The 26,321-nt window shown below is 41.9% G+C and overlaps 1 protein-coding gene across 1 annotated transcript; it reads left to right on the forward strand.

The window, feature by feature from the left end:
* Positions 1-336: 336 nt before the first annotated feature.
* POPDC3 (popeye domain containing 3) lies at positions 337-24,927 on the forward strand. The gene is made up of 4 exons (XM_050949333.1): positions 337-438; positions 20,165-20,894; positions 23,005-23,113; positions 23,811-24,927. Exons 2-4 carry the CDS (start codon positions 20,404-20,406, stop codon positions 24,120-24,122), a joined length of 912 nt encoding a protein of 303 aa, XP_050805290.1. The 5' UTR covers positions 337-438; positions 20,165-20,403; the 3' UTR covers positions 24,123-24,927.
* The last annotated feature ends 1,394 nt before the right edge of the window (positions 24,928-26,321 follow it).

Consider the following 26,321-nt stretch of genomic DNA (forward strand, 5'->3'; position numbering starts at 1 on the left):
AGACCTGCAAGAGCTCACTAGGGCGGAACGGAAGGCGCATGTCCCCTCCCGTTAGAACCGCGGCACAGCTCTGCTCCAGCTCACCAGGGGCAGGAGCTGGCCCGCCTCAACCTCAGTGCGAGCCTGCCCAGTGCTGGCCCGCTGCCAGCTGGAGGGCGGGGGAGCGCGCACCCTGGGGGACGAGGGTTGAGAGCGGCACGTGGCCGGAGCCTGCCGGTGTCTCCACCACCGGGCAGCGCTTGCGCGCTGCGGCCGCTCGCTGCCTGCCCCGGAGCTGGCGCCGCCCGCAGCCCCCTGGCGGCTCCCCGCCTATTTTAGTCCAAGCGGCAGCTCGCTGGCGGCGCTGCGCCCCGAGGAAGCGGCAGCGACGTCCCCGGCGCCTCAACCCTGGAGCCGGGAAACTTTTCCTGAGGCGCCCGGCAGGGGGCTAAGGGCCAGGTAAGGGGGGCGCTGGGGCGTGGGCAGCCTCCCGGCGCACGGACACACCCCCACCCCGCCGGGGCGGCTGAAATCGGAGCCGGAGGCGCCGCTTGCCCGGAGCGACCAGGAGAAACTTCCCCGGGGAGACGCGCCCGGGCCGGGTCAGCTGGGTGCAGCCCGCGCCCGGCCCTTCGCTCCCAGCGGCCCCGAGCCCCAGGCGGCCCCGCTCTATAACCCCCAGCTGCTCGCTGCCCCCGGAGCCCGCCAGAGCGGGGCTGTGTCGGGGGCGGCTGCGGCTCCCGGAGTCACCGCCCGCCCCGAGCCCCCTACCAGCTGCGGGGTCCCGCCGCGCGGAGAGCCGGGCTGAGCCGAGCGCTGCTCTTCTCCCCGCCGGGTTCCGCGCTCCCAGCACCCGCACCCCGCCCGTGGCGGCGTCCTGGCCCCGAAGGTCCTTTCTCCTCCCAGCACTCAGTCAGCTGCTCGTGGCGGCCCCTGTGAACGGGAAGCGGCAGTGTTGTGTTTGTGGCTGTCTTTAGGCGTGGTACAAAGTAACTTTGCAACACGAATCCAGAACGAGGACCGCATTCCAAATGGAAAATCAAGTTGTGGTATCACAGATATTAAACATTAGCCGCGGGAAATGCTTTGTTGGGAACTAAGGACAAATGTAGACAGTCCATATTAATTGTTGAAATAACGGATTTCATTGAAACAGGTGCTTTCCACATTAGATCTACATTCCTCTGTAAAAGGCTTCACTTTAATAGTAGTACAGTAGTGAAATGCAGTAATTTTGTCTGAAATGTTTTGAGAACACTTAAAGGTTGAACAGCTTTGTGCTGCCTCATAAAATGTTCCATTTAGACAATACTGCTTGCCTGACACTTGCTCTATAGCTACCTTTCCTCTTGATTAGTAAAGATATGCATGCAAAACGAAAATCTTTGTTTTGTAAGAATTCAGAGTTTATTTTCCCAGCAGGAAAATAATCTCTGTACCTGACCCTGCAAGTTTTCCATGTGTAGAACTCCTTTTGCACATGGAGCACATAGAGGAATAGGTTTTCTGTGTAATAGTCTTTTCACAAGAACCAACTGGGGCCAAATCCTTCTCCCTTTACTCTGGTAAGTAGTCCCATTGACTTCACTGATTTGACTTTCCCTTGCCACCACCAAAGAATTATATCTTAATTGAGTAAGAAACAGCAAGAGCAAGTCAGCTCTTACATTAAGACCTGGTCTTTATATTTGCTTTTTTTGCAAAGAAACAAAGGGAGAATAACACAAAACATGAGCCTTTTTTTCTAAATAGGCTGTTTTACAAAATCTTCCACAAGCCACCAGCTGTTCCTTAAAGCTTTGTTTACATTTAACCTGCCAATCACTTTATAGGCAAATATTTTATTTAGTTGCTCTCTTATAATATTGAATCATAGAACCACCTGGTAATGTCATAAAGATGTCATTGATGAAATCTGGCTTCCAGAAATTAGTTTTCTTCCCATTCTGTGGATTCATGGGAGTTTAGCTATATACATCCAAGGGAAACATATGCGGCAGTCAAAAAAGCTAACAGAATGTTGGGAATGATTAAGAAAGGGATAGATAATATGAAATAAAATATCATATTGCCTCTATATAAATCCATGGTGGTCGCCCCATTTCAAAAATGATATATTGGAAAAGGTTCAGAAAAGGGCAACAAAAATGATTAGGGGAATGGAACAGCTGCCATATGAGGAACAATTGATAAGATTGGGACTTTTCAGCTTGGAAAAGAGAAGACTAAGGGGCGATATGATAGAGGTATATAAAATCATGACTGGTGTGGAGAAAGCAAATAAGCAAGTGTTTTCTCCACACCAGTCATGTTCTGAGAAGGAATAAATAACACTTCCTTATTTCCTATTTACTACTTCTCATAACACAAGAACTAGGGGTCACCAAATTAAATGGATAGGCAGCAGGTTTAAGACAAACAAAAGGAAGTTCTACACAATGCACAAGTCAACCTGTGGAACTCCTTGCCAGAGGATTTTATGAAGGCCAAGACTATAACAGGTTCAAAAAAAGAACTAGATAAGTTCATGGAGGATAGGTCCATCAAGGGCTATTAGCCAGGATGGACAGGGATGGTGTCCCTAGCCTCTGTTTGCCAGAAGCTGGGAATGGGTAACGGGATGGATCACTTGATGATTACCTGTTCTGTTCATTCCCTCTGGGTCACATGGTATTGGCCACTGTTAGAAGACAGGATACTGGGCTAAGTGGACATTTGATCTGACCCAGTATGGCCATGTTCTTATGAAAATGACTAGTGACCAAAAGAAAGTAAGAAAGGGCTTTCAGCTGTGTAGAGTTGTTGCTATCTAGGCATGACACCGTACTGTGTATGATGCCAGATCTTAAAGTAGTATAGACAGTCTTCAGGCAGGTACTTCATGAAGTATGCCAGTGACTCGTGCAGTATCACCTCAGTTGCATGTGCCAATAGTAAGGAGGATAGATGCTATTAAAGAGGGAAGCATAATAACAACATTTTTAATTTTGAGGGAGAAGGCAAGTTTTTCCCTTCTCTTACAAGTTTTGTTGTAAGAAAATCTCTTAAGATAAAATTTGATCAGCAGGAAGTTTAGTGGAGTAGGAGAAAAGGACTGTTAGCTGAAACTAATTTTAGTCTATTTGTTTAGATTGTAAGTTCTTGGGGGAGAGACCACTTCTTTGTAATGTGTATGATGTCTAGAGGCTGCCACAGTACAAATAATAATTAATAATAGCCTGGTAGTTTGATTGTATTGGGATAAAGAATTTATAAGCCTCTTCTGACAATGGTAGGCAGAAATTAATCTATTAATGTACTTGAAAGTGATACTAAATGATCTCTCTCTCTGGGTGTGCATGCTTCTGTATGGCATTGCTTTTGTGATAGTCCATATGACACTTGTCCAAAAAAACCTAACGCCCTGTCCCAATTGAGCACAAATTAGAGATGTATTTTCAAACCTGAATGCTCAAGTAAAATTAAACTATTTTAGTAACCACTAAAGCAGTGATCTCCAACCTTTTTACTCTCAAGATCACTTTTTGAATCCAAGGGCAATCCAGGCTCTACCCCACCCTTTCCCCGAGGCCCCGCCCCACTCACTTCAACTCTCCATTGCTCGCTCTCTCCAACCCTCACTCACTTTCACCATGCTGGGATAGGGGGTTGAGGTTTGAGAGGGGGTGTGGGCTCTGGGCTGGGACCAAGGGGTTCACAGTGTGGGAGGGGGATTTGGGCTGGGGCTGGGGTTTGGGGTGCAGTAGGTGGTGAGGGTGCAAGCTCTAGGAGGGAGATCAGAGTGTTGGGGTGCAGGAGGCTGTACAGGGTGATGGCTCTGGGAGGGGTTCAGGGCTGGGGTTTAGAGTATAGGAGGGGGTTTTGGGTGCAGGAGGGGCATGGGGTGCTGGCTCTTGGAGGCAGCTCAGGGCTGGGGTGCGGCCTTCTGCCAGGAACCACTTATCTCCGGTGGCTCCTGATCAGTGGCAAGGCTAAGGCAGGCTCCTTGCCTACCCCAGCCCCACACTGGTCCCAGAAGGGGCCGACATGCCCCTGCATCCCCTGGGAGAGGGCAGGGGGTATGTGGCTGAATGCGCTGCCCCTCTCTGCAAGCACCACCCCTGCAGCTCTCCCAGCCAATAGGAGCTGCGGGGGCAGTGCTTGCAGGCAGGAGCAGCACGCTGAGGGAGACCCCTGCCCATGGGGCCACACTGGCCGCTTCCGGGAGCAGCATGGGGCCGGGGTAGGCAGGGAGTCTGCCTTAGCGGCAGCCACACTGCACCACTAGAGATCGTGATTGACTGGGAGAACCTCTTGGATTGACCAGTCAATCGTGATCAACCGATTGGTGACCACTGCACTAAAGTATCCTTGTTACCATACTGGAATGTGTTTTGGAACACATGGGATAGGTAAAGTGGTATCCCATGTTTTAGCACGTTTATCCATTTGAACTGGTATCTAACTATTTTTGTTCTTTTGTAGTGTGGCTTTCATACTGGTGCATTGTGATGAACCAAATCTCAGTGTTTGCTTCTTGGTTTGGTAATAACCAACCATGCTGCATGCACTTAATTTGTTGATGCACCAATTGTAGGATTGCCAGGAGGAGCTCATATGGTTATGCAACATACAAACTAATTAATTTTAAACTGAACTGTGTTTGCAAGTTTCAGGTGCATTCATTAATGCAGCAGTAAAACAGCTTTTAAAATATGCACTGTCACTGCTTAGTAGATTCCTTTAAAACAGTTTAAAAGCTATAATGTGTAAACAGGAATGACGTTTGATTTCACATTACTGTTTTCTTTGCAAAATGCAATAAATCCTAATCGTTACACTGTTTGACCAACACAGTATTAATCATGTTTAACATATGTGAATTTTATTCAAGCTTCCCCAAGTGCAAGTAATCCACCATAGTTGAAAATAAAAGATCTGGATTGCTTCATTCTGTACCAATAGGCTTCATGCACAGTGTTCCCCGGATCTGAAAGAACTAAAGAAAAGATGCCAACTAGCCTGTTGTCTATAACTCAGATTTCTGCAAGAGAACTATGTGCTTTCTACGGGTTATTAGTCCCCATCCAAATTGGAAAAGAAGCTGCAATGGTTTTTAAAATAAAATATTTAGATATTGCCAATATAGGCTATTGTCTGGTATGTTTTACAGTAATAAAGAAGCAATTATTCAATTGTTGTAACTTACCTAAATGTTAATCTACAGTAAATTGCTAAAATATCAAAGACAAAATATTTGTAATATCAAAAGTTTTCACTGTACATGATGACACTTTTGATAAACCTTAAATAAATTATTCTATCCATTTTTTAAAATGCTGTGGCAGTTTAACAAGTTAGAAAAGGAAGGATACAATTAAAAATAGTACCTTTACCTTGTTGACATACAAATTCAACTAAGCTCAGTGAACTGAGAGTGCTGAGTCAGAGTACACCTAAATTTGTTCCTAAACAAACACCTACACATGTTTGTTTAGGAACTTGTATGACTACCCAAACTATTCTGTCCATCATTGCTGTAGTACACTTCTGACATCCAGTGCTATAATGTATTATTTTTCCCTCAGCAAAGTTGACCTACATACACAGAAAAGGGCAACTTAAACTTGAAACAGGTTAAATTTTGTAAAAACAAGCTTTTATAAAGCTTACCACTAATGGAAGCATTTCCACAACTGTTGAAATCCGGTGAAAACATTTGCTCTTAAACAAATGAGCAGTGTTTAAAACACAAACTTAAATGCGCTAAGGGTCTAAAAGTGAACCTGACATAAAGAAAAGTGAAGCTGAGTTGATTGATTTGTTCAAACTGAGAGAAATGCAAAATATAAATGAAGGGTATAAGTGAGAGCTAAATCCAGCCAACCCATGCAGTTTTAACTAGTGCAGAAACCCACAGATCTTTCCCTCTGAATACTTAATATGCTCCAACTAAAGGGCAGTTTCCTTGAAGCCTGAATAACCACAGTGTGCAATTGCTTTGCCTCTTGACTTAATAGTGCAGCAAATAGATCACACCTTAAGTTTTTCAGAAATTAGTGTTCCCAGTATTCTATGCAGGTGAATCATTAATATTCAAAGCATACCACAGCTAAAGTATTCAGTGACAAATATATGGAGATATAATACTGTTATGAAAACACTTATTTACATAAGAAATAAATGTTCTGTATGAACCCTGCAATGTACAGGGAACATCCCTCTCCCCAAACACACACTTTTCTGCATATGGTTGTTTCAAATAAAATTTACATTTTAGCTGATTAATCTTTGATATGCACACACATATTGTATCACAATTTTGGCTTAATATTTCCTTGTTTGGGGGGAGGATTAATGGAATATTGCCATTCTATTTATTAATTTTTAATGTTTTTTCTGATTTTAATTATTTCTTAAAGCGCTCCTCAAAACACTTCCACAAAGCCAGTTCAGTACCTCCAGAAATACTGTTGTTTGTTTTTAAAAAATACTGTATTGCTATGTGATCACAGCTCTTATGTCAGATATGTTGATCTCTCACTAACTGATCTGGTTCTATTGAAGACAATGGAAATTTTGCTATTTACGTTACAGGAAGCAACATGACCCCTTAAACTAAACTTTTCATACTTAGGAAATCAAATCTTAAATTTTTGGTTTAATAATAAACAAAATATTCATCTTCTAATGGAAATTTTGACTATGAGAACGGAAAAATCTCAATGAAGTTGTGGTGTTCCAATGTATTTATAAAATTGGATAAACTAGTACTAGGTCCTTGTGAGAGTGGTACTAAATGGCAGAAGCTTTGCAATTAATAGCACTGTTGATTTCCCTGTACTGAGGATAAACTGAATGGTGTCTGTATAGTGGCCGTTGTGTACCCCATGGAGCTGTATGTCCCGCACCTAGAGCAGAGGTGGGCAAACTATGGCCCACGGGCCACATCTGGCCTGTGGGACCCTCCTGCCCGGCCCCTGAGCTCCTGGCCTGGGAGGCTAGGCCCTGGCCCCTCCCCTGCCATTCCCCCTCCTCCGCCGGCAGCGCAATGCTCTGAGCAGTGGGCTGCGAGCTTCTGGGGCAGCACAGCGCAGAGCCCAGCCTGACCCAGTGCCCTGTGCTGCGCAGTGGCAACTGTGTGGCTGGCTCCAGCCGGGTGGCGCAGCTTTAGCACCACCAACCACCGGTGCACCAAGCAGCGCAGTAAGGGGGCAGGGAGCAGGGGGGGTGGACAGAGGGCAGAGGAGTTCGGGGAGGAGGCAAGGGTTGGGGCAGTCAGAGGGTGGGGAATGGAGGGTTGAATGGGGGCAGGGGTTACCCAGGGGGCAGCCAGAAATGAGAGGAGGGGGTGGTGGGGGGCAGTCAGAGGCAGGGGTTCCCGGGACAGAGGGAAGGGGTGATTGGATGGGGTAGGGGTCTCGGGGTGGGGGGCGTCAAGAATGAGAGGAGGGGTTGGATGGGATGGTGGGGGGCAGTCAGAGGCAGGGGTTCTGGGGGTGATCAGGGGACAGGGAGCAGGGGAGGGGTGGATGGGACAAGAGTCTGGGGCGGCAGTCAGGGAACAGGGGGGTTGGATAGGCCAGGAATCCTGGGGGCGGAGGGGGGGTGGGCCACAACCCCCCCAACTGGCCTTCCATACAATTTCCAAAACCCAGTGTGGCCCTCAGGCCAAAAAGTTTGCCTGCTCCTGACTTAGAGGAACTGTCAAGTAAGGAAATATCAAGGAACACACACACTGTTTGCTCTGCTCTGCCAAGTATTTTGTTCCATTAGTCTCAATACCCTTGTGGCAAAAATTACCAACTATTCTTGACCTCCCAGGAATATTTCTCCCAAAATAATGGCAAAAGCAACTCTGATTTTGGGGCTTGATCCTGCAAGTTCTCTCTGTGCAGAATTCCCATTGAAGTCAATGAGAATTTTGCATGTGGTAGGTTTTGGAGGACTGGGTTCATTGTGAACATGTCCAGCTATAAATGCAGAGAATTTTTTCCATGGTCTTGGAGCCTATAAATCTTCCTGAGAAAATGGGTTCCATTGCCATGGTTGTGTACATAGGAACGACCATACTGGATTAGACCAAAGGTCCACCTAGCCCAATATCCTGTCTTTCAACAGTGGCTAATGCCAGGTGCCCCAGAGGGAATGAACAGAATAGGTAATCATCAAGTGATCCATCCCCTGTCACCGATTCCCAGCTTCTGGCAAACAGGCTGTCCATCCCTGTCCAACCTGGCTAATAGCCATTGATGGACCTATCCTCCATACATTTATCTAGTTCTTTTTTTGAACTCTGTTATAATATTGGCTTTCACAACATCCTCTGGCAAAGAGTTCCACAGGTTGACTTGTGCATTGTGTGGAACTTCCTTTTGTTTGTTTTAAACCTGCTACTTATTCATTTAATTTGGTGATCCCTAGTTCTTGTGTTATGAGAAGGAGTAAACAGAAAATAAGCAAGTGTTTTCTGCACACCAGTCATGTTCTGAGAAGAAGTAAACAACACTTCCTTATTTATTTTCTTCACACCAGTCATGATTTTATAGACCTCTAGCATATCATCCCTTAGTTGTCCATTTTCCAAGCTGAAGAGTCCCAATCTTATTAATCGCTTCTCATATGGCAGCCATTCCATGTCCCTAATCATTTTTGTTGCCCTTTTCTGAACCTTTTCCAAGTTCTATATATCTTTTTTTTTAGATGGGGTGACCACATCTGCATGCAGAATTCAAGATGTGGGTGTACCATGGATTTATATAGAGGCAATATGGTATTTTCTTTCTTATTATCTATCCCTTTCTTAATGATTCCCAACATTGTTCCCTTTTTTTGATGACTGCTGCATATTGAATGGATGTTTTCAGAGAACTATCCACAATGACTCCAAGATCTCTTTCTTGATTGGTAACAGCTAATTTAGACCACATCATTTCATATGCATAGTTGGGATTATGTTTTCTATTATGCATTACTTTTCATTTATCAGCACTGAATTTAATCTGCCATTTAGTTGCTAAGTCACCCGGTTTTGAGAGATCATTTTGTATCTCTTCGCAGTCTGCCTGGGACTTAACTACCTTGAGTAGTTTTGTTTTGTCTGCAAATTTTGTCACTTCACTGCTTACTCCTTTTTCCAGATTTTTTATGAATATGTTGAATAGGACTAGGCCCAGTACAGCCCCTTGGGGGACACCACTATTTACCCTTCTCCATTCTGAAAACTGACCATTTATTCCTACTCTTTGTTTCCTATCTTTTAACCAGTTACCAGTCCATGAGAGGACCTTCCCTCTTTTTCCATGACCACTTACTTTGCTTAAGAGCCTTTGGTGAGGGACCTTGTCAAAGGCTTTCTGAAAATCCAAGTACGCTATATGCACTGGATCCCCCTTGTCCACATGCTTGTTGACTCCCCTCAAAGAATTCTAGTAGATTGGTGAGGCATGATTTCCCTTTACAAAAACCAAGTTGACTCTTTCCCCAATACATCTATGTTCATCTATGTGTCTGACAATTTTGTTCTTTACTATAGTGTTAATGAGTTTGCCCGGTAATGAAGTCAGGCTTACTGGCCTGTAATTGCCAGGATCGCCTCTGGAGCCCTTTTAAAAAATTGGCATCACATTAGCTTTCCTCCAGTCATTTGCTACAGAAACTGATTTAAATGATAGGTTACAAACTACAGTTAGTAGTTCTGCATTTTCATATTTGAGTTCCTTCAGAACTCTTGGATGAATACCATCTGGTCCTGGTGACTTATTACTGTTTAGTTTATCGATTTGTTCCAAAACCTCCTCTAATGACACTTCAATCTGTGACAGTTACTCAGATTTGTCACCTAAAAAGAATGGCTCAGGTTTGGGAATTTCCTTCACATTCTCAGCCGTGAAGACCAATGCAAAGAATTCATTTAGTTTCTCCGCAATTGACTTATTGTTCTAGAGTGCTCCTTTAGAATCTCGATCGTCCAGTGGCTGGTTGTTTAGAAGGCTTCCTGCTTCTCATGTACCATATATACTCGTTCATAAGCTGAATATTTTTGGTAAAAAAGTGACGCATCAAAGAGCGGGGGTTGGCTTGTAAACGGGTCTACACCAAAATATGATGATTTTAAACTCTGTGTAATCATTGAATTGAATATCTAATACATTGTCGTTTTGTTTACTTGGAGCATCTGCAGGCATGGAGCCTCTCAACTCCCTGTGGCCACAGCTCACCATTCCCAGTGCTGCAGATCTGCATGACATTTGACCCATGCATTTCACAAAATGCTATGCCTTACAAGCCAATCAGAAAAATACAATGAACAATAGTACTATAGCAGTAGTGTCAGTCCACTACTGTGTAATTTGATCTTGTGCATTTCTGCCATTGGACCTTGTAAGTCTTGAGTTAATATGAAAATGTAATGTGCAGAATCAATGGAATCTCTAATAAAATTAAAATAGCCTGTTATCCCCACAGACATGCCAATCTACAAGGCTGCTTTGAAATAAACAAAGAATAATCATAATTTGACAGTGATAAAGCAGGTGACATTTCTATATAAAGACCTACAAAATCTATAACTACAATAATAATCTATTTTCATACTAGTATTTAAAATGAACAAGGGTGAAATCAAAAGAAAAAGGTCTGCTTATCACACAGCGTTCAAACTTAAAGTTGTTGAATATGCAGAAGCAAACAATAATTGTGCCTTTATTCATGAATTCTGTATCAAGGAGAAGCAAGTAAGAGAATGGCAAAAAAAATAAAACAACACTAAAATACCTGCCAAGAATCAAGAAAAAATATCCAACAAGGTGCACTTCATTTCCTGAGCTGGTACATTGTCACTGGAACTTGAATTTGTCTGCGTGCTCTGCAAATTTCGAAAGACAACAAATACAAGTCAGTAAAGGCGTCAGTGTTTGTTGCATCAGCGGGTTGGTGTACTTGGTTCATAACCTGTCACGGTCTCTGTCTTCATCAGCAAACAAAGAAAGCGCAAAAGCTGCCGAGAGATCTGGAAGAAAAAATGAATCTTTCCAAAGGTTTATTATAAAATATCAAAAGGAGTATGCATTTGAACTGTCACAAATAGGAAATATGGATGAAACACCGATGACGTTCGATCTCCCGAGCAACATAACAATAACTAGTGTTGGTGGAAAAAACAATTTTAATTAAACCTGTGGCCATGAAAAAATCCATTTTACAGTGGTTTTATCATGTTTGGCAAATGGATCAAAGCTCCCTCCTGTTGTTTTTGTTTTTAAAAGAAAAACCTTGCCTAAAAACATGACATTTCCTGCTGGTGTCATCGTACATGCACATGAAAAGCGATGGATGGATGAAAGTGGGACTATTGGATGGCTAGAAAAAGTGTGGCATAAGAGACCAGAAGCACTTTTCAAGAAACCTGCTATGCTCGTTTGGTACATGTTCAGGGCACGCAAGACGGATGAGGTGAACAATATGGCCAAAAATGTGAAAACTACTTTGGCTGTAATACCTGGAGGCTTAACTTCAATTCTACAACCACTTGATGTCTGCCTGAACAAACCCTTTAAAGACAGGCTACGCGAAATGTGTTCTGAATGGATGTGCTCAGGCGTGGCCAAGTTGACAAAAAGCAGGAATCTTATGAAGTCTGAAATCAGTCTGGTCGCCCAGTGGATCAAGGATGCGTGGGTGTCCATTCCCTCGGAAATGGTAGAAAAATAATTTAGGAAACGCTGCATCAGCAATGCACTTGATGGATCAGAAGATGATGCCATATTTGATGATGACACAACAGAGGCTGATGACAAGAAGGAATCTGAGTCTGAAGACGACAATGCCGACATCTACGATGACAATGCAGGTGCAGCTGTGACTAAAACCAAATTTAATGAACTGTTCGGTGAATCAGAGACTGATTCAGACTAAAGGATTTTAAGACTTTTTTTAAAGTCTCATATTGTTCTAAGTTACTTGTTTTAAATATCCATTTACTGATTTTAAATATTGACTAATTTTGAAGGTGAATACATATTTGTTCAGTTATTATAACAACATATTTTTCATTAAATTACATTAAAATAATTCTAGTAAAACTTTTGAGTGTCTCTTGTGATGCCAGCTTTTAAAATATAGCAGGGGTTCGCAAACTTTGGCTCCCGGCCTGTCAGGGTAAGCCGCTGGCAGGTTGGGATGTTTTATTTACCTGAAGCATTCACAGGCATGAAGCCCCTTAGCTCCCAGTGGCCGCAGTTTGCCGTTCCCAGCCAATGGGAGCTGCAGAACTCCCGCACAGCAAACCACGGCCACTGGGAGCCGAGGGTCTCCATGCCTGTGAACGATCCAAGTAAACAAAATATTCAGGCCTGCTAACAGCTTACCCTAATGGGCCAGGAGCAAAAGCTTTCCAATCCCTGAAAAATAGGGTCGGCTTATGAAAGGGTCATACAGTTTTTTGCTATTTTTACCTAACCGTCTTGGGGACTTGGCTTATAAATGAATGGGCTAATGACTGAGTATATACAGCACTTAAAAAATGTTTGCTATTACTTTTTGAGTCTTTGGCTACCTGTTCTTCAAATTCTTTTTCAGCCTTCTTAATTACATTTTTACACTTCATTTGTCAGAGTTTATGCTCCTTTCTGTTTTCCTCACTAGGATTTAACTTCCACTTATTAAAGGATGCCTTTTTGTCTCACTGCTTCTTTTACTTTGTTGTTTAGCCAAAGTGGCACTTCTTTTTGGTTCTCTTACTGTGTGTTTTTTAATTTAGGGATATACATTTAAGTTGAGCCTCTATTATGGTGTCTTTAAAAAGTTTCCAGGGATTTCACTTTTGGCACTGTACCTTTTAATTTCTGTTTTAACTAATATCCTCATTTTTGTGTCATTCCCCTTTCTGAAATTAAATGTTAGGGTATGGCTACACTCAAAACTTCAAAGCACTGCCGCGACAGCGCTTTGAAGTGTGAGTGTAGTCGCAGCGCCAGCGCTGGGAGAGAGCTCTCCCAGCGCTGCACGTACTCCACATCCTCATGAGGTTTAGCTTGCAGCGCTGGGAGCCACGCTCCCAGCTCTGTGGCACTGTTTACAGCGCTGTCAAGCCTCAGTGTATCTTGCAGTGCTCAGAGGGGGTGTTTTTTTTCACACCCCTGAGTGAGAAAGTGCAGCGCTGTAAAGTGCCAGTGTAGCCATGGCCTTAGTGTTGGTATGCTGTGGTGTTTTCCCTGCCAGAGGGATTTTAAATTTAATTTTATTATGGTTACTATTACCAAGTGGTCCAGCTATAGTCACCTCAGATCCTGTGCTGCACTTAAGACTAAATCAAGAATTGCCTCTCCTCTTATGGGTTCCAGGACTAGCTGCTCCAAGAATCAGTCATTGCCCCTCTGCTATGTACATCGGACAAACTGGACAATCCCTCTGTAAAAGTATAAATGGACACAAGTCAGACATTAGGAATGGCAATATACAGAAACCTGTAGGAGAACACTTCAACCTCCCTGGACACACAATAGCAGATTTAAAGGTAACCATCCTGCAGCAAAAAAACTTCAGGACCAGACTCCAAAGAGGAACTGCTGAGCTTCAGTTCATTTGCAAATTTGAAACCATCAGTTCAGGATTAAATGAAGACTGTGAATGGCTAGCCAACTACAAAAGCAGTTTCTCCTCCCTTGGTGCTCACACCTCAAGTGGTGGTAGAGGGCCTCATCCTCCCTAACTGAACTAACCTTGTTATCTCTAGACTGATTCTGGCCTGCATATTTATATCTGCTTCTGGAAATTTCCACCACGTGCATCTGATGAAGTGGGTATTCACCCACAAAAGCTTATGCTCCAATACGTCTGTTAGTCTGTAAGGTGCCACAGGACTCTTTGTTGAGTTTGAGATTCCATTTGATAAGTTGGTAAACTCTGGTATAAATAGGAAGTAAATTGACTATGCAGAAGAGAGATGATTTGAGGGTTTTATAAGGTTATGAAGTATTTTTTATGCTTGTCATTTTGTGGAACATTTTCATAAACATTTTTAGCCAAACTGAAATAGGAGGAAACTCTGACGTCCGTAACGCTTCGAGACTAAGAAATTTAAGGTCAGGAACTGACCTTCTTTATCGAGTGGAAGTAGTACAAGTGACACTGGATTTGTGGTGTTTGGCCCTGTGTATTAATCTTGATATCCCCATATATAGTTCTATGTCTTAACAATGTACTGCTTTACTATAGAGATTTTGGCTTAGGTTGATTAAAAGATAGACCATCTGTGTTTACATGAGTTGAAATACAGGAGTTACAAAAGCTTTGAGTTAACTGGTATTGGCCATCCCAAGCCACTGGAATTCTAAGGCTGCATTGTGTCAGTTTCAGTTGTATAACATAATGCTCCATGTTGTGTGAACTAGGTGGTAGTAGTACTGATCTATGATCTTATTTACATCATACAGGCAGAGTCCCCCATAATATTTTGACCACAATCTCATTCAAAACGCAGCAGTTTACTTCATAGGAATTGGTATTGTATTAATTTGACAATTGGTGGACGGGGTATCGTTGACACTAAGCTAGAAACAGCTGTGTTATCAAAAGTAAAGAACAACATAGGACCAGGTTGTCTTAAGTGATTTTTAAAGGATTTTTTGTTCTGCAGTTGACTAGCAGCATTCTCACTTCACTGCCAACGAATTTCAGAATAGAAGACTTAATAGCCATGTGCATCTGTCAATTCTGTTGCTTTGAGTTCAACAATTTTGACCCTACTTGTAGTGCCTAATGATCTCTCCATCTAAGTAACTTAAGAATTTTTATTTGCAGCAGACATGGCTCTTATCCAGCTCACTTGGTCAAAGTGCCAAATTCTGCATTTAGGTATATTTCTGTAGTAACTCCATTGATTCCAAGATTCACATTAGTGTGATTGAGAATAGAATTTGGAGAACAGCTTATCTTAAAGCTCCAGGATATCTCTTCTACAGGATGTAGGGTCCAATAGTGCCACATGGTTCCCCTCTTTTAATTTAAAAAAAAAAAAGTGTGCTATGGAAAAAAGATCATTACCTCCCCCCCCCCCCCCCCCCCCCCCCCCCCCCCCCCCCCCCCCCCCACGCGTGCGCGCACACACACTCTCTTGCAGATCTTAGTACTCAGAGAGGGCCAGACCTCCAAAACTTCTGATCAGTACTGCCCCACTATATTTCTCTCAACTCTTCTAGATTTCATCATTTTAGCAACCATGTCTTGGAATCCTGCAGCTAATGTTCCTTTTTTAGTAAACTAAAGGAATTAAAGCTTAGCAGCTAATAAATGTGCTATTGATGTATTCCATGCACCTCTATGAATGGTACTTCTGGACTGCTGGACCCACTCAGCACACCAGTAGCACTTCCTCTAAGTATTGACTTCAGTGGTTCCTGGAAAATCAGTTCCATTTGATGTTCCAAGAAATCTAGTGTTTGCAGTAGGTTTCTCTTTTTTCCAGTAAAACAGCAGTGGAACTGACATTTAAAGTTGGGTATTTTTCACTTTTAATTACACCACTGATTAATTTTGATTTTACACTTCCTACTGATGCTAGGCTCCTTTTGGATAAGTATATTTTGTTTTAAAATCTGACACAGAAGCCAATATGTTTTTAAATACTGGTGATCTCACGGAGCTCAGATATTCAGTGGCTTTTCCTGGGAATAAATCAAAATGTGCAAAATGAGTACTGAAAGTGTTAAACAGCATCGTGTATATTATAACGTGTAGGCTATAACTCTAAAGCTTTGTTATATATTGTTCTCCTTGTGGTTGCTTTTGAGAAATTCTTTCTATATTTTCATACTTGTAGTATAAGAGCAAGTTCCTTGGTACTTGGTGTATACAGAGGCACCCTTAAACTGTGCAGCTTTACTTACACTTGACAGGTTTTCTGCATGTCATAGCTGAAAAGTGTCATTTTACTTGTGATGAAAAAGGAACACCCTGCACTACGCTTATGTTCCATATTGACTCATTCGGGCCAGATCCTTCACCTCTGCAGTCAGGAGATGCTTTGCCACTGACTTCAGAGAGTACAGAAGCATGTGACCTAGTTTGTGCCAATAAAATTTCAAATATTAAGAAGTAATCCTTACCATGTTGGGAAAAGTTATTTGTAAATTTAAAAAACAAAAATAAAAAAGCAAACAAAAAAAGCTAGATCATGCCCTTCCTAGGTAGGGAAAATTTCTAGTATCTCTGCAGGATCATCCACTCAGTGAGTCAGAGATGGTGGCTAGCCATAGGTCCTACATTATACAACTAGGTTGGAGATCCTTGAGAAACTCTGGAGATTCCCCTCCCCCTCCGCCCTGACCGTGCTTGAAGACTTTGCGTGTGACTGAAAGGCTCCACCGTGTCTTAACCAGCAGTTCTTAAGCTGCTACTGTTTCCCTTGCTTATGAGCATGATCCAGAGTGCACTGAAGTGAATGAGTCTTTCCATTTACTTCAGTGGGCTTTGGATCACGCCCTCTGGCTGCATATTCAGACTTCTGCAGGTTGTTAATTCTGGCATGAACCAGCATTTACCTCTGTGAGATTATATCAGAGTTGAACTCCCTACACCAGAGAATCATGCCATTTAGCACAGAGGTTCTCCAACTGTGGTCCGCGAACCACCAGTGGTCCGCTAGCTCCATTCAAGTGGTCCGCAGATAGTTCCCTCTAAGGTGCGTGCCTGGGTAGCCACACACAAGAGAATGAAGGGCCACCTACCTAATTAGTGGAGCTGCGCAGGCATGGCTCCACTAATAAAGTGCCTGGACCCTGGAGAAAATGCACATGTAAGGTGTGGTGGTGGCCTGAGGGTGGGGGCGAGAGGAGGCAGGGAGAGGGGGCAGTGGGGTGAGAAGAGAGGGTGGGAGGAATTTGGGACATGCAGGGTTGCAGTGGCCAGAGAAAGAGGCAACTTTCCCCAGCTCTAGGGCTGCTGCTGTTGGGGAGAGACACCCCCTCCCCTTCCCAGCCCCAGCTTTGTGGCTGCTGTAGTGGGGGAGACCCCCCTCCTTCCCAACCCCAGCTCAAGGGCTGCCGCAACGGGGGGAGAGAGGGCACATCCATTGCATTAGAAAGGTAAGACTACTGATATTAAAATATGAGTTGTGTGCTTTTATTTGTAGAACAAAAAAAGTTAATGTGGTTTTTTGTGTGTGTGTGTGTGTGTGTGTGTATATATATATATATATATAATATAAAATATAGCGCTTTTATCCAAAGCGCTTTACAATAGTTAGCTAACGGTACAAACAACCTTTGAAAAGATCATTAAGTGGTCTGCTGAGACCCTAGGCAATTTTCAAGTGGTCCGTGGAAAAAAATTGAAGTTTGAGACCCACTGATCTAGCATGTTCCTTGGATGTATCCACTTGGCTGCCAACAGACATTCCCTCCTCCCCAAGTTCCATTTCCAACAGATCAGCCTCAACACATGTTGTTTACAGAGGAGGCCTTCCCAACTGGTAGCTTCTTTCTTTTAGTATTTGTAGCCCTCATTTAAAAAGTTACTACTTGATATGTGAGATTTGATAGGGTTTGACTATAAGTCAAACTTATCATCAATACTCTGCTTTTGGTGGAATAATAGTAGAAATAGCAGCACTATTTGTTAAGTGATACCAGATATTAGGACTTGCATTAGTCATACTATCTGTTTTCAACTACATTTTATAAATCACATTTGTTGATTATGTTACACTTATTAAACGTGCCCTTTCAGATGTCTCAGGACACAGAATGTATACTAGAACATATTTCTGTTGGCCATATAGTAAAAGAAATTTTACACGTTTATCTATAATGTAAAGTTAGTAATGTTTTAGGGGAGGTTTCATAGCGAAGCAGTGTTTACATAGTGGTATAATGTTGGGCCAAGTCTACATGGGAATAGTCAAGAAAGTTAAGACAAGTCAACTAAAGATGCTGTGCACATAGGTTAAAACTTGTTTAACATCAATGTGGATGACTGTGTTTTATTTTCTTAAATATGAATGCATCACTGTGGTGCTCTACTCTCTCTACTGGCTCCCCATAGAATACAGTGTCCTGTTTAGATCTCTGCCCTAATCTTCAAAACCCTCCATTGGTTTGGCTCTGTCTATCCAAGAGGTTGCCTCTCACTCTGCAAACATGACTTCCCAGGGCAGCTATATTCAGTTGGAACAATGAAACTGCCAGTCAACAGAGGGAGGCTCATGAGAGCAGGAGACAGCTTTCACAGGAGGTGGACCTAGCCTGTGGAACCCATGCCCTCAAAAAATAGGAGTGACCCTCAGATCTTGGGGTTAAATGTAAAACTCATTTGTTTTTCTTAGCTTTCTCTCAATCAGTTCTCCTCTCTCATACTCTGTGAACAAAATCCCCCAAAATACAAATTAATTAAGCTATTGCTCCAACCGACTGGGGGAGTTTTGTTCTTATTTCTTCTTGTAAATACTTGGAGGATTACCAGTACTACAGTGATGGGAGGCCATAGATACATAGAATACACTTGGAAATTTGAATTGAAATTCAACCCCAACTGATTATCCTATTAAAATATTAACAAGAATATTTTGTTACTTCCTCCTATTTTGGTGTTAATGAAACTTGTATTGCAGTGATATCATCCTTACAATATTGAATTTTGCTCCTTAAATTTTCTTTTGACTTTTTTGTTTATACATGGTCCATAGTTCAAAAAATGAATAAGCAGTGTTCCTGATTGTTGGCATATAATTAGTAAGGCTATTGATATAGCTATAAAATAACCTCCACCGCACACAATCTCTTTTTAATTTGAGCAAGGAATCAATGCAACCTCATCTTTCATGCCAAACTTGTCATTCCTTCAGTGCCCTAAAAGGACTATTGCTGAAAATCTGACAATTAGGGCTGTCAATTAATCGCAGCTAACTTGCAATTAACTCAAAAAAATTAATCGCAATTTAAAAAATTAATTGCAATTAATCTCAGTTTTAATTGTACTGTTAAACAATAGAATACCAATTGAAATTTATTAAATACTTTGGATATTTTTCTACATTTTCATATATATTGTATTGTGTAGTAATTGAAATCAAAGTGTATATTTTTATTACAAATATTTGCACAGTAAAAGAGAGAAAAAATATTTTTAATTCACCTCATCCAAGTACTGTAGTGCAATCTTTGTTGTGAAAGTGCAACTTACAAATGTAGATTTTTTTTTAACGTAAAATTTCAGAGCCTACTAGTCCACTCAGTTCTACTTCTTGTTCAGTCAGTTGCTAAGACAAACAAGTTTGTTTACATTTACAGGAGATAATGCTGCCCTCTTCTTATTTACAATGTCACCAGAAAGTGAGAACAGGTATTTGCATGGCACTTTTGTAGCTGGCATTGCAAGGTATTTATGTGCCAGATATGCTAAACATTCGTATGCCGCTTCATGCTTCAGCCACCATTCCAGAGGACATGCTTCCATGCTGATGACACTCGTTTTTAAAAAAAAAGTGTTAATTAAATTTGTGACAACTCCTTGGGGGAGAATTGTCTGTCCCCTGTTCTGTTTTACTTGCATTCTGCCATATATTCCATGTTACAGCAGTCTCGGTGATGACCCCGCACATGTTGTTCATTTTAAGAACACTTTGACTGCAGACAAAATGCAAAGAAGGTGAATTGAAAAATACTATTTCTTTTTGTTTTTTACAGTGCAAATATTTGTAATAAAAATAAATATAAAGTGAACACTGTACACTTTGTATTCTATTTTGTAATTGAAATCAATATATTTGAAAATGTAGAAAACATCCAGAAATATTTAAATAAATGGTATTCTATTATTGTTTAACACTGCGATTAATCACAATACATTTTTAATTGCTTGACAGACCTATTGACAATATATTATTAAGAAAGATATCTAAGACAAGGAAAGATTTTTATTTTTAATTTATTTTTGGCTAGAAATAAGGTGTGCAAATTTTTAACAGTGAGAGTAATTAACCATTAGAATAACATGTAGGGTGGACTTCCCCCTCACCTGAAGTCTTTAAGCTAGAAGTTATGATGAGCTTGAGGCTGGAGCCACTTGGTGAAATTCTATGACTTGTATTATGTAAGAAGTCAGATTAGGTGAACATAGTGCCCATTTCTGGCATTAAAATCTGTGAAATCTTGTCTGAGCTAACTTATACAAATATTTGTATTAACGTTCCTCTCTTTTCTTCACTTAGATCAGATCATGTTATGGATCCAACCAAACTGGAAGGATACATGAGCTGATGAGAGAGAACATGGACTTCTGAGAACACTAACTTCCTAGATGCTTAAAACGGAAGAGCGTGGGATTATGGTGATCAGTTACCAACGGCTACAAAGATGGAAAAGCAATGAACCCCTCTATCTGTACCTATATAAATAAAGTTTTAGAAGGCAGAGAGAACTTAAACTGAACCAAATAATTATTTCAGCCATGGGAGAAAATGAAAGTTTTTGGGAGAGCTTGATATATGCACATCCTACCTGTGTAGCCTGGAAGCAAGAGCCAGAGGGATCGATCTACCAACTAGCTAGTATTCTATTTGTTGTTGGCTTCATGGGAGGAAGTGGATTCTTTGGGCTAATGTACGTCTTCAGTTTGCTTGGATTGGGCTTTCTCTGCTCGTCTATATGGGCTTGGCTGGATGTATGTGCTGCTGATATCTTCTCCTGGAATTTTGTCCTTTTTGTGATATGCTTCATACAATTTATTTATGTTACCTACCAAGTTCGGAGTGTTTCCTTTGAAAAAGAATTCCAGGAACTCTACAGTTCTCTTTTTCAGCCTCTGGGAATCTCCTTGACCGTTTTTAGGAAGATTGTCTTGTGTTGTGATGCAGAAGTGATTACTTTGGAGAAGGAGCATTGTTATGCTATGCAAGGCAAAACACCTATTGATAAACTCTCTATGCTTGTGTCTGGAAGGTTTGTATCAGTTTGTTCTTACCTATTTACGGGGTGGGTATTTTTTCCTCCTTCCAAATATAAAAGTAAACAGTAATTCCTTATTTGTATATTGTTTGCTCAGAGATTAAATAGGCTGACAGTTTAAAAACTGTAAACATGTCCAGGAAGTCTCCAGCATGAGAACAGTTTGAGCACAAAAGCCATAACAGCTTAAAGAACAAGGAGACTAATATTTTTTCCAGACTATTGTATTATACCAGTTCCATTTTTCGTTAAGAAATTCAAATAAAGGGAGCATAAGTGCATTCATCAATGTGTACACTGTATTTGTTACCCATCTATTATTTTAATAACATAAGAATCATTTAGAAGTGTTCTCTATTACTATAACCTGACTAATGTGGGAAATAAAATTGTGCTACACCGTATAGCAGTGAATGCTATGTTTGTTTAAATAGCTTATCGCTACATTATATCCTAGATTGTACCTGCGTGCTTCATGAGTGTCCAAGGAGTGGAAAAGGCATAAGAAACAAACAGCCTCCCTCCACGACAGCTGGGCACAACCACAGTCCCTGCTAGTGTCCCCCTGAGTGCTAGCTATGCTGCAGGAGTAGTGTCCATCCCTCCACATTGGCCAAACATGCAGGGAAATGCATGTTACACTTCTTCCTGGGGTGAGACAAAAGACTTCCACTCCCCTGCGCATGGGAGATGAGAGCATTAAGCCCCGTCTTGAGTAGCAGGGCCGCCCGAGAGAGGGCAAATGGGGGCCCCCATGAGAGTTTTTTGGGGCCCTGGACCGGGGTCCTTCACTCACTGCCGGGACCCCGGAAAACTCTCGCGGGGCCTGGGCCCCCAGAATTTCTTCCGCTCCAGATCTTCGGTGGCAATTCGGCAGTGGGGGGTCCTTCCGCCCCAGAACCCAACGCTGAAGTGCCGGCTCTTCGGCGGCAATTCGGCAGCGGGGTCCCCCCACTGCCAAAGACCCCAGGCAGGGCCGGTGCAAGGATGTTTCGCGCCCTAGGCGAAACTTCAACCTTGCGCCCCACCCTGAGGCACCTCACCCATGCTCCAAACACGAGCACCCCGAGCATGCCGTCGCTGCTTCACTTCTCCCGCCTCCCAGGCTTGCAGCGCCAATCAGCTTAGGCGCCGCAAACCTGGGAGGCGAGAGAAGTGAAGCAGCCACGGCGTGCTCGGGAATCAAGCAGGGCAGGGGTGAGCTGGGGCGGGGAGTTCCCGTGCGTGCTACCCCTCCCCATCTTACTTGCTGCAGGCGGCCCTCCCTGTGGTCCCCTGCCCCAGCTCCCTCCACATAAATGCCGGCAGCGACCGAGGCGGCCGAAGATCTGGCTGCCACGGTCGCTGCCGAAGAAAATAACGCTCCTCAAATCCCAGCACCCTAAGTGACCGCTTAGGTCGCCTAAATGGTTGCACCGGCCCTGACTCCAGGCCCCCTGAATCCTCTGGGTGGCCCTGCTGAGTAGCCCTCAGAATGGCATACAAGGTGCAGTTGAGTCCTAGATAATTTTTTAACTCATGAAAATCTTGGTCTGCGGAGGGCTAGGCCATTCATACAGAGACCCAATGTCTCCATGCTATTCCCCTGGCCTCAGTCACAGCTCCTGAAACAGCATTACCTTGCATGGGAAAACCATATTTGTTACATGAGGGATGTCTCCCCAGTTACCATGCCTCCCTTTCACCTCAGCCCTCTAAAATGCAGAGCCACAAAATAACAAAGGGGGTTCTGTTGGTCTTAGAAGAAGAAGGTGAATCATGCTTTTTCACCATCTCTATGTATATCCGCCATATCGGGCCACCGTATGCCTAACATTCAGCCCTTCCACATGCCAGTCATCTATAGAATGATCTTGCTGTGACGAAGGACTATAAGATTTGAACCTTAGTTGCTTGCTTGCTGTTTTGTGTGTGCTTGTTCCAACTGCATATAAAAAATTAAAGAAAACAGTCTGAATAAATAAGCATAGACCTCACTGACCTCAGCACCGTGTACTGAGTATTAAAGTACCTCACATCCGGCTGCTGTTTAATATTATAAGTAACTTACTATTCTGTCTACTTTTATAAGTGCAATATTGACATATCCACTGTATTTTGGTAGGATCAGAGTGACAGTTGATGGAGAGTTTCTGCATTATATTTTCCCCCTTCAATTTCTGGATTCTCCTGAATGGGATTCCCTAAGACCCACAGAAGAGGGTATTTTCCAGGTAAAACATGCACGGTTTTTGTGTACTTCTTTAAACTGTTGCATAGTTAATCACTTTAGAAATGAATGTACTGTATTATTTTTGTTATTGAAAATGCCAGACTTGGGTATATAGGAGAGGGAGGTCTGGTTACTCAGTTGATTGGTTATGTCTATATTCTGTTGGTGGTATTTCATTTTTATTTAGTTTTATATTGTTGCTGCAAAATATGATTGCTTAGAAAAAATGACCCTATTTGGTATTTCAGAAATAGACTGCCTTTGTATTATGTAATGGTCTTTTTACATTTCGTCTGGGCATACACCTAGAGAACTTCTGGATCCAAGGAAACTAGAAATTCTTGGTCTTTTTCCTGACCTGTCTTCTCTCTGCAATGAGTCTTGGGTCATATTCTCAGCTGGCTTAAATTGACATAGCTCAGTTAACTTCAACTGTTGTATATACAGAGCAGAAAGAATAAGGCACATGCGCAGGCAGCAATCCAAGGAGCACTAGTGGCACTTTCAGAGGCCTATCTGTAGGATTTCTGTGGCCAATTGTCATAAAAGCTTGATTCTGCAGTTTTTACTTGTGCACATTTCCTATTGAAGCCCATGGGAGTTTTTTCTGAGTAAGAAGAACAGACCTGAGCCCTTCATACAATTGCATAGTCAACATCAGCACATCAGAATTTAGTTATTTTTAATCTCATTTTCAGGTAACTCTTACAGCAGAGACGGACTGTCGATATGTGGCTTGGAGGAGAAAGAAACTGTATTTGCTGTTTGCTAAACACCGTTTCATCTCACGTCTGTTTTCAATTTTAATTGGGAGTGACATTGCTGATAAACTATATGCCTTGAATGACAGAGTGCACGTAGGGAAAGGACTTCGATACGACATCCGGTTACCAAACTTCTACCAAGTAGCAGTACCAGGGACACCCAAAGTGCAACCTGCAGAACAACTTGTGAGCAATTCAAGACAGAAGTTCACTAACATTGCAAACTGTGACTCTTCTAAAAAATAACAAATGAAAAGATATGCTAAATTAAATAGGGAAATACAAGTTAATAACAGGAAAATCAAGCTAAACAATACCTAGTAAAGCCAAACTTGATTGAAAGTGCCATTTACTTTAGTTAAAATAGCCTCCCTTTTCTCCCTGCAGAGCCAGCTGGTTGGCTTGTACATCTTGACTAATTATGCATTATGATTAATTTCTTTTGTTGGTCTTATTACTTTTAGGGGGGGAAATGAATCATGATGGGATGCAACTTTATTGTAATTGTGGTGCCTTCTGTGGGTTTTTTTTTTTTAAGATATTTGCATAGCGCTCTTGATCATATTTATTCCAACTTGCTTGTCATAATGAATTATGGAATCCTTTTCATCATAGTGAAATGCAAAAAGCAAGTTATTGTATCTTATTCTGAGTTGCTTGTTACATTCATAATTACAATATGTGAACCTGATCTTCTTTAAACATCAGAATCTTAGAGAAGATTACATTTTAACATTTTTTAAACTCAGATTGTTTTCTTTTTAAAAGACAGGAAATGACAATGTGAAATGCACAGTAAAACATTTTTTCCATTCAGTGCATAAACAGTTGATTTCTCTCAGGCTATAGGAAAGAGGCATTACACGGAAACAAAAAACACTAGTGTAATTGCCGACGTGAAAAAAAGTAAAGCAATCAGTGTAATTGCTGCAAAGTATATAATAGGAAAAAGGTTGTGTAGTGCTTTTAATAGAATGTGATGCTACAGTACCTAGACTTCAAAAGTGTAAATGCCAATCATAATGTACAATAAATACTGTACATCAATCAATCACTAACACACTTAAGCCCATACTTTACAGAAACCCTTTCAGTCAGGTTTGTCATAAAGCGACACAAATCAGTAAATACGTAGGGCTACCAACATAAAACAGCAAAGTATTCTTAGTGAAGTACTCCTGTTTAGCTTGCAAAGTCACTTCTCTGTACCTATAAATGTTTTAATTTAAAATACATCTTCTCCCTAGTGTGGGTGTCTTTAATAGTTTATGGGGATTCAAGATCAACATTTGGTTGGAGAAAGCTAGTTTTATACCTTTTCCAATTGATTTTGAGGACATTGTGCCTTTGGGGAAGAGGTGTTTGAATGTCTTTCCTAACTTACTACCTTGCTCTATGCTTGATGCATGCCTGTAATCAAAAAGGCAGAACCATTACTATTTTATGAGACAATATTAATGCTTGATACATATCAAGGTAGATTGCCTTTTTAATATTTAAAACTTAAAAATTGCTCTAGGGTTTGGGAGGAAAAGTTAGTGCCTGCCTGCCTTTTTTTTTTTTTTTTTTTTTTTTAACTAGATCTTAAGAGTCATTGGTGGAGATTTAAAGCAGTTGCCACAGTCTCTTCCTTGAAGGTAATCTTACTGTGTAAGAGGAAAAACTCTTTCAAAAACACATTCATCATGGAGCCTGAGTCAAGTGGTTTTCAGTAAGAGTGGCTTTACAGAACAAACCAAATAAATCCATGTATTTTAACAAAGTTATTACAAGTGATGTAAAACATATATATTGTACATCACTCAATACAAATAAAAGTAGTATTGTACAGTGCAAGAACACATTCTGCTTTTAGCTTTGTCCATTTTCTAGGGAGATAGATATGTAGTGGTGCCATGTGATACTGCAGAGCTACTCGTGTATAATGGGGTAATCCCAAATTCATGCTAATAAAAGCCTCTTTATTATGTAGTCCCTATGTTATACCACATGATGTCACAGTCCACAAATGACTTTTTCTGTAACCCTGTGGCAATACCTGCAGCCATTTAATTAACTGAAAGATGCTGACTCCCTAAATTAACTTTGGAGCTGAGGCTGTACACCATTTGATAGGAGGTGGGCTTGCACCTCATATAATTGGGTTCTCATAGATTCTAGGATCAGAAGGGACCAATGTGATCATCTAGTCCGACCCCCTGCACAAAGCAGGCCACAGAACCCTACCCATCCACTTCTATAACAAACCCCTAACCTATGTCTGAGTTACTGAAGTCTTCAAATTGTGGTTTGAAGACCTCAAGCTGCAGAGAATCCACCGGCAAGTGACCTATGCCTCACGCTGCAGAAGAAGGCGAAAAACCTCCAGGGCCTCTGCCAATCTGCCCCGGAGGAAAATTCCTTCCCGACTCCAAATTTGGCGATCAGCTAAACCCTGAACATATG

The sequence above is a fragment of the Gopherus flavomarginatus genome, chromosome 4 (genome assembly GCF_025201925.1).
Source record: "Gopherus flavomarginatus isolate rGopFla2 chromosome 4, rGopFla2.mat.asm, whole genome shotgun sequence".
In the NCBI taxonomy this organism is placed as follows: domain Eukaryota; kingdom Metazoa; phylum Chordata; order Testudines; family Testudinidae; genus Gopherus; species Gopherus flavomarginatus.

Coding starts and splice junctions, on each gene's coding strand:
- POPDC3 (XM_050949333.1), top strand. CDS start 20,404: ATGGGAGAAAATGAAAGTTTTTGGGAGAGCTTGATATATGCACATCCT. Junction 20,895..23,004: donor TCTATGCTTGTGTCTGGAAG/GTTTGTATCAGT, acceptor GTATTTTGGTAG/GATCAGAGTGACAGTTGATG. Junction 23,114..23,810: donor CAGAAGAGGGTATTTTCCAG/GTAAAACATGCA, acceptor TCTCATTTTCAG/GTAACTCTTACAGCAGAGAC.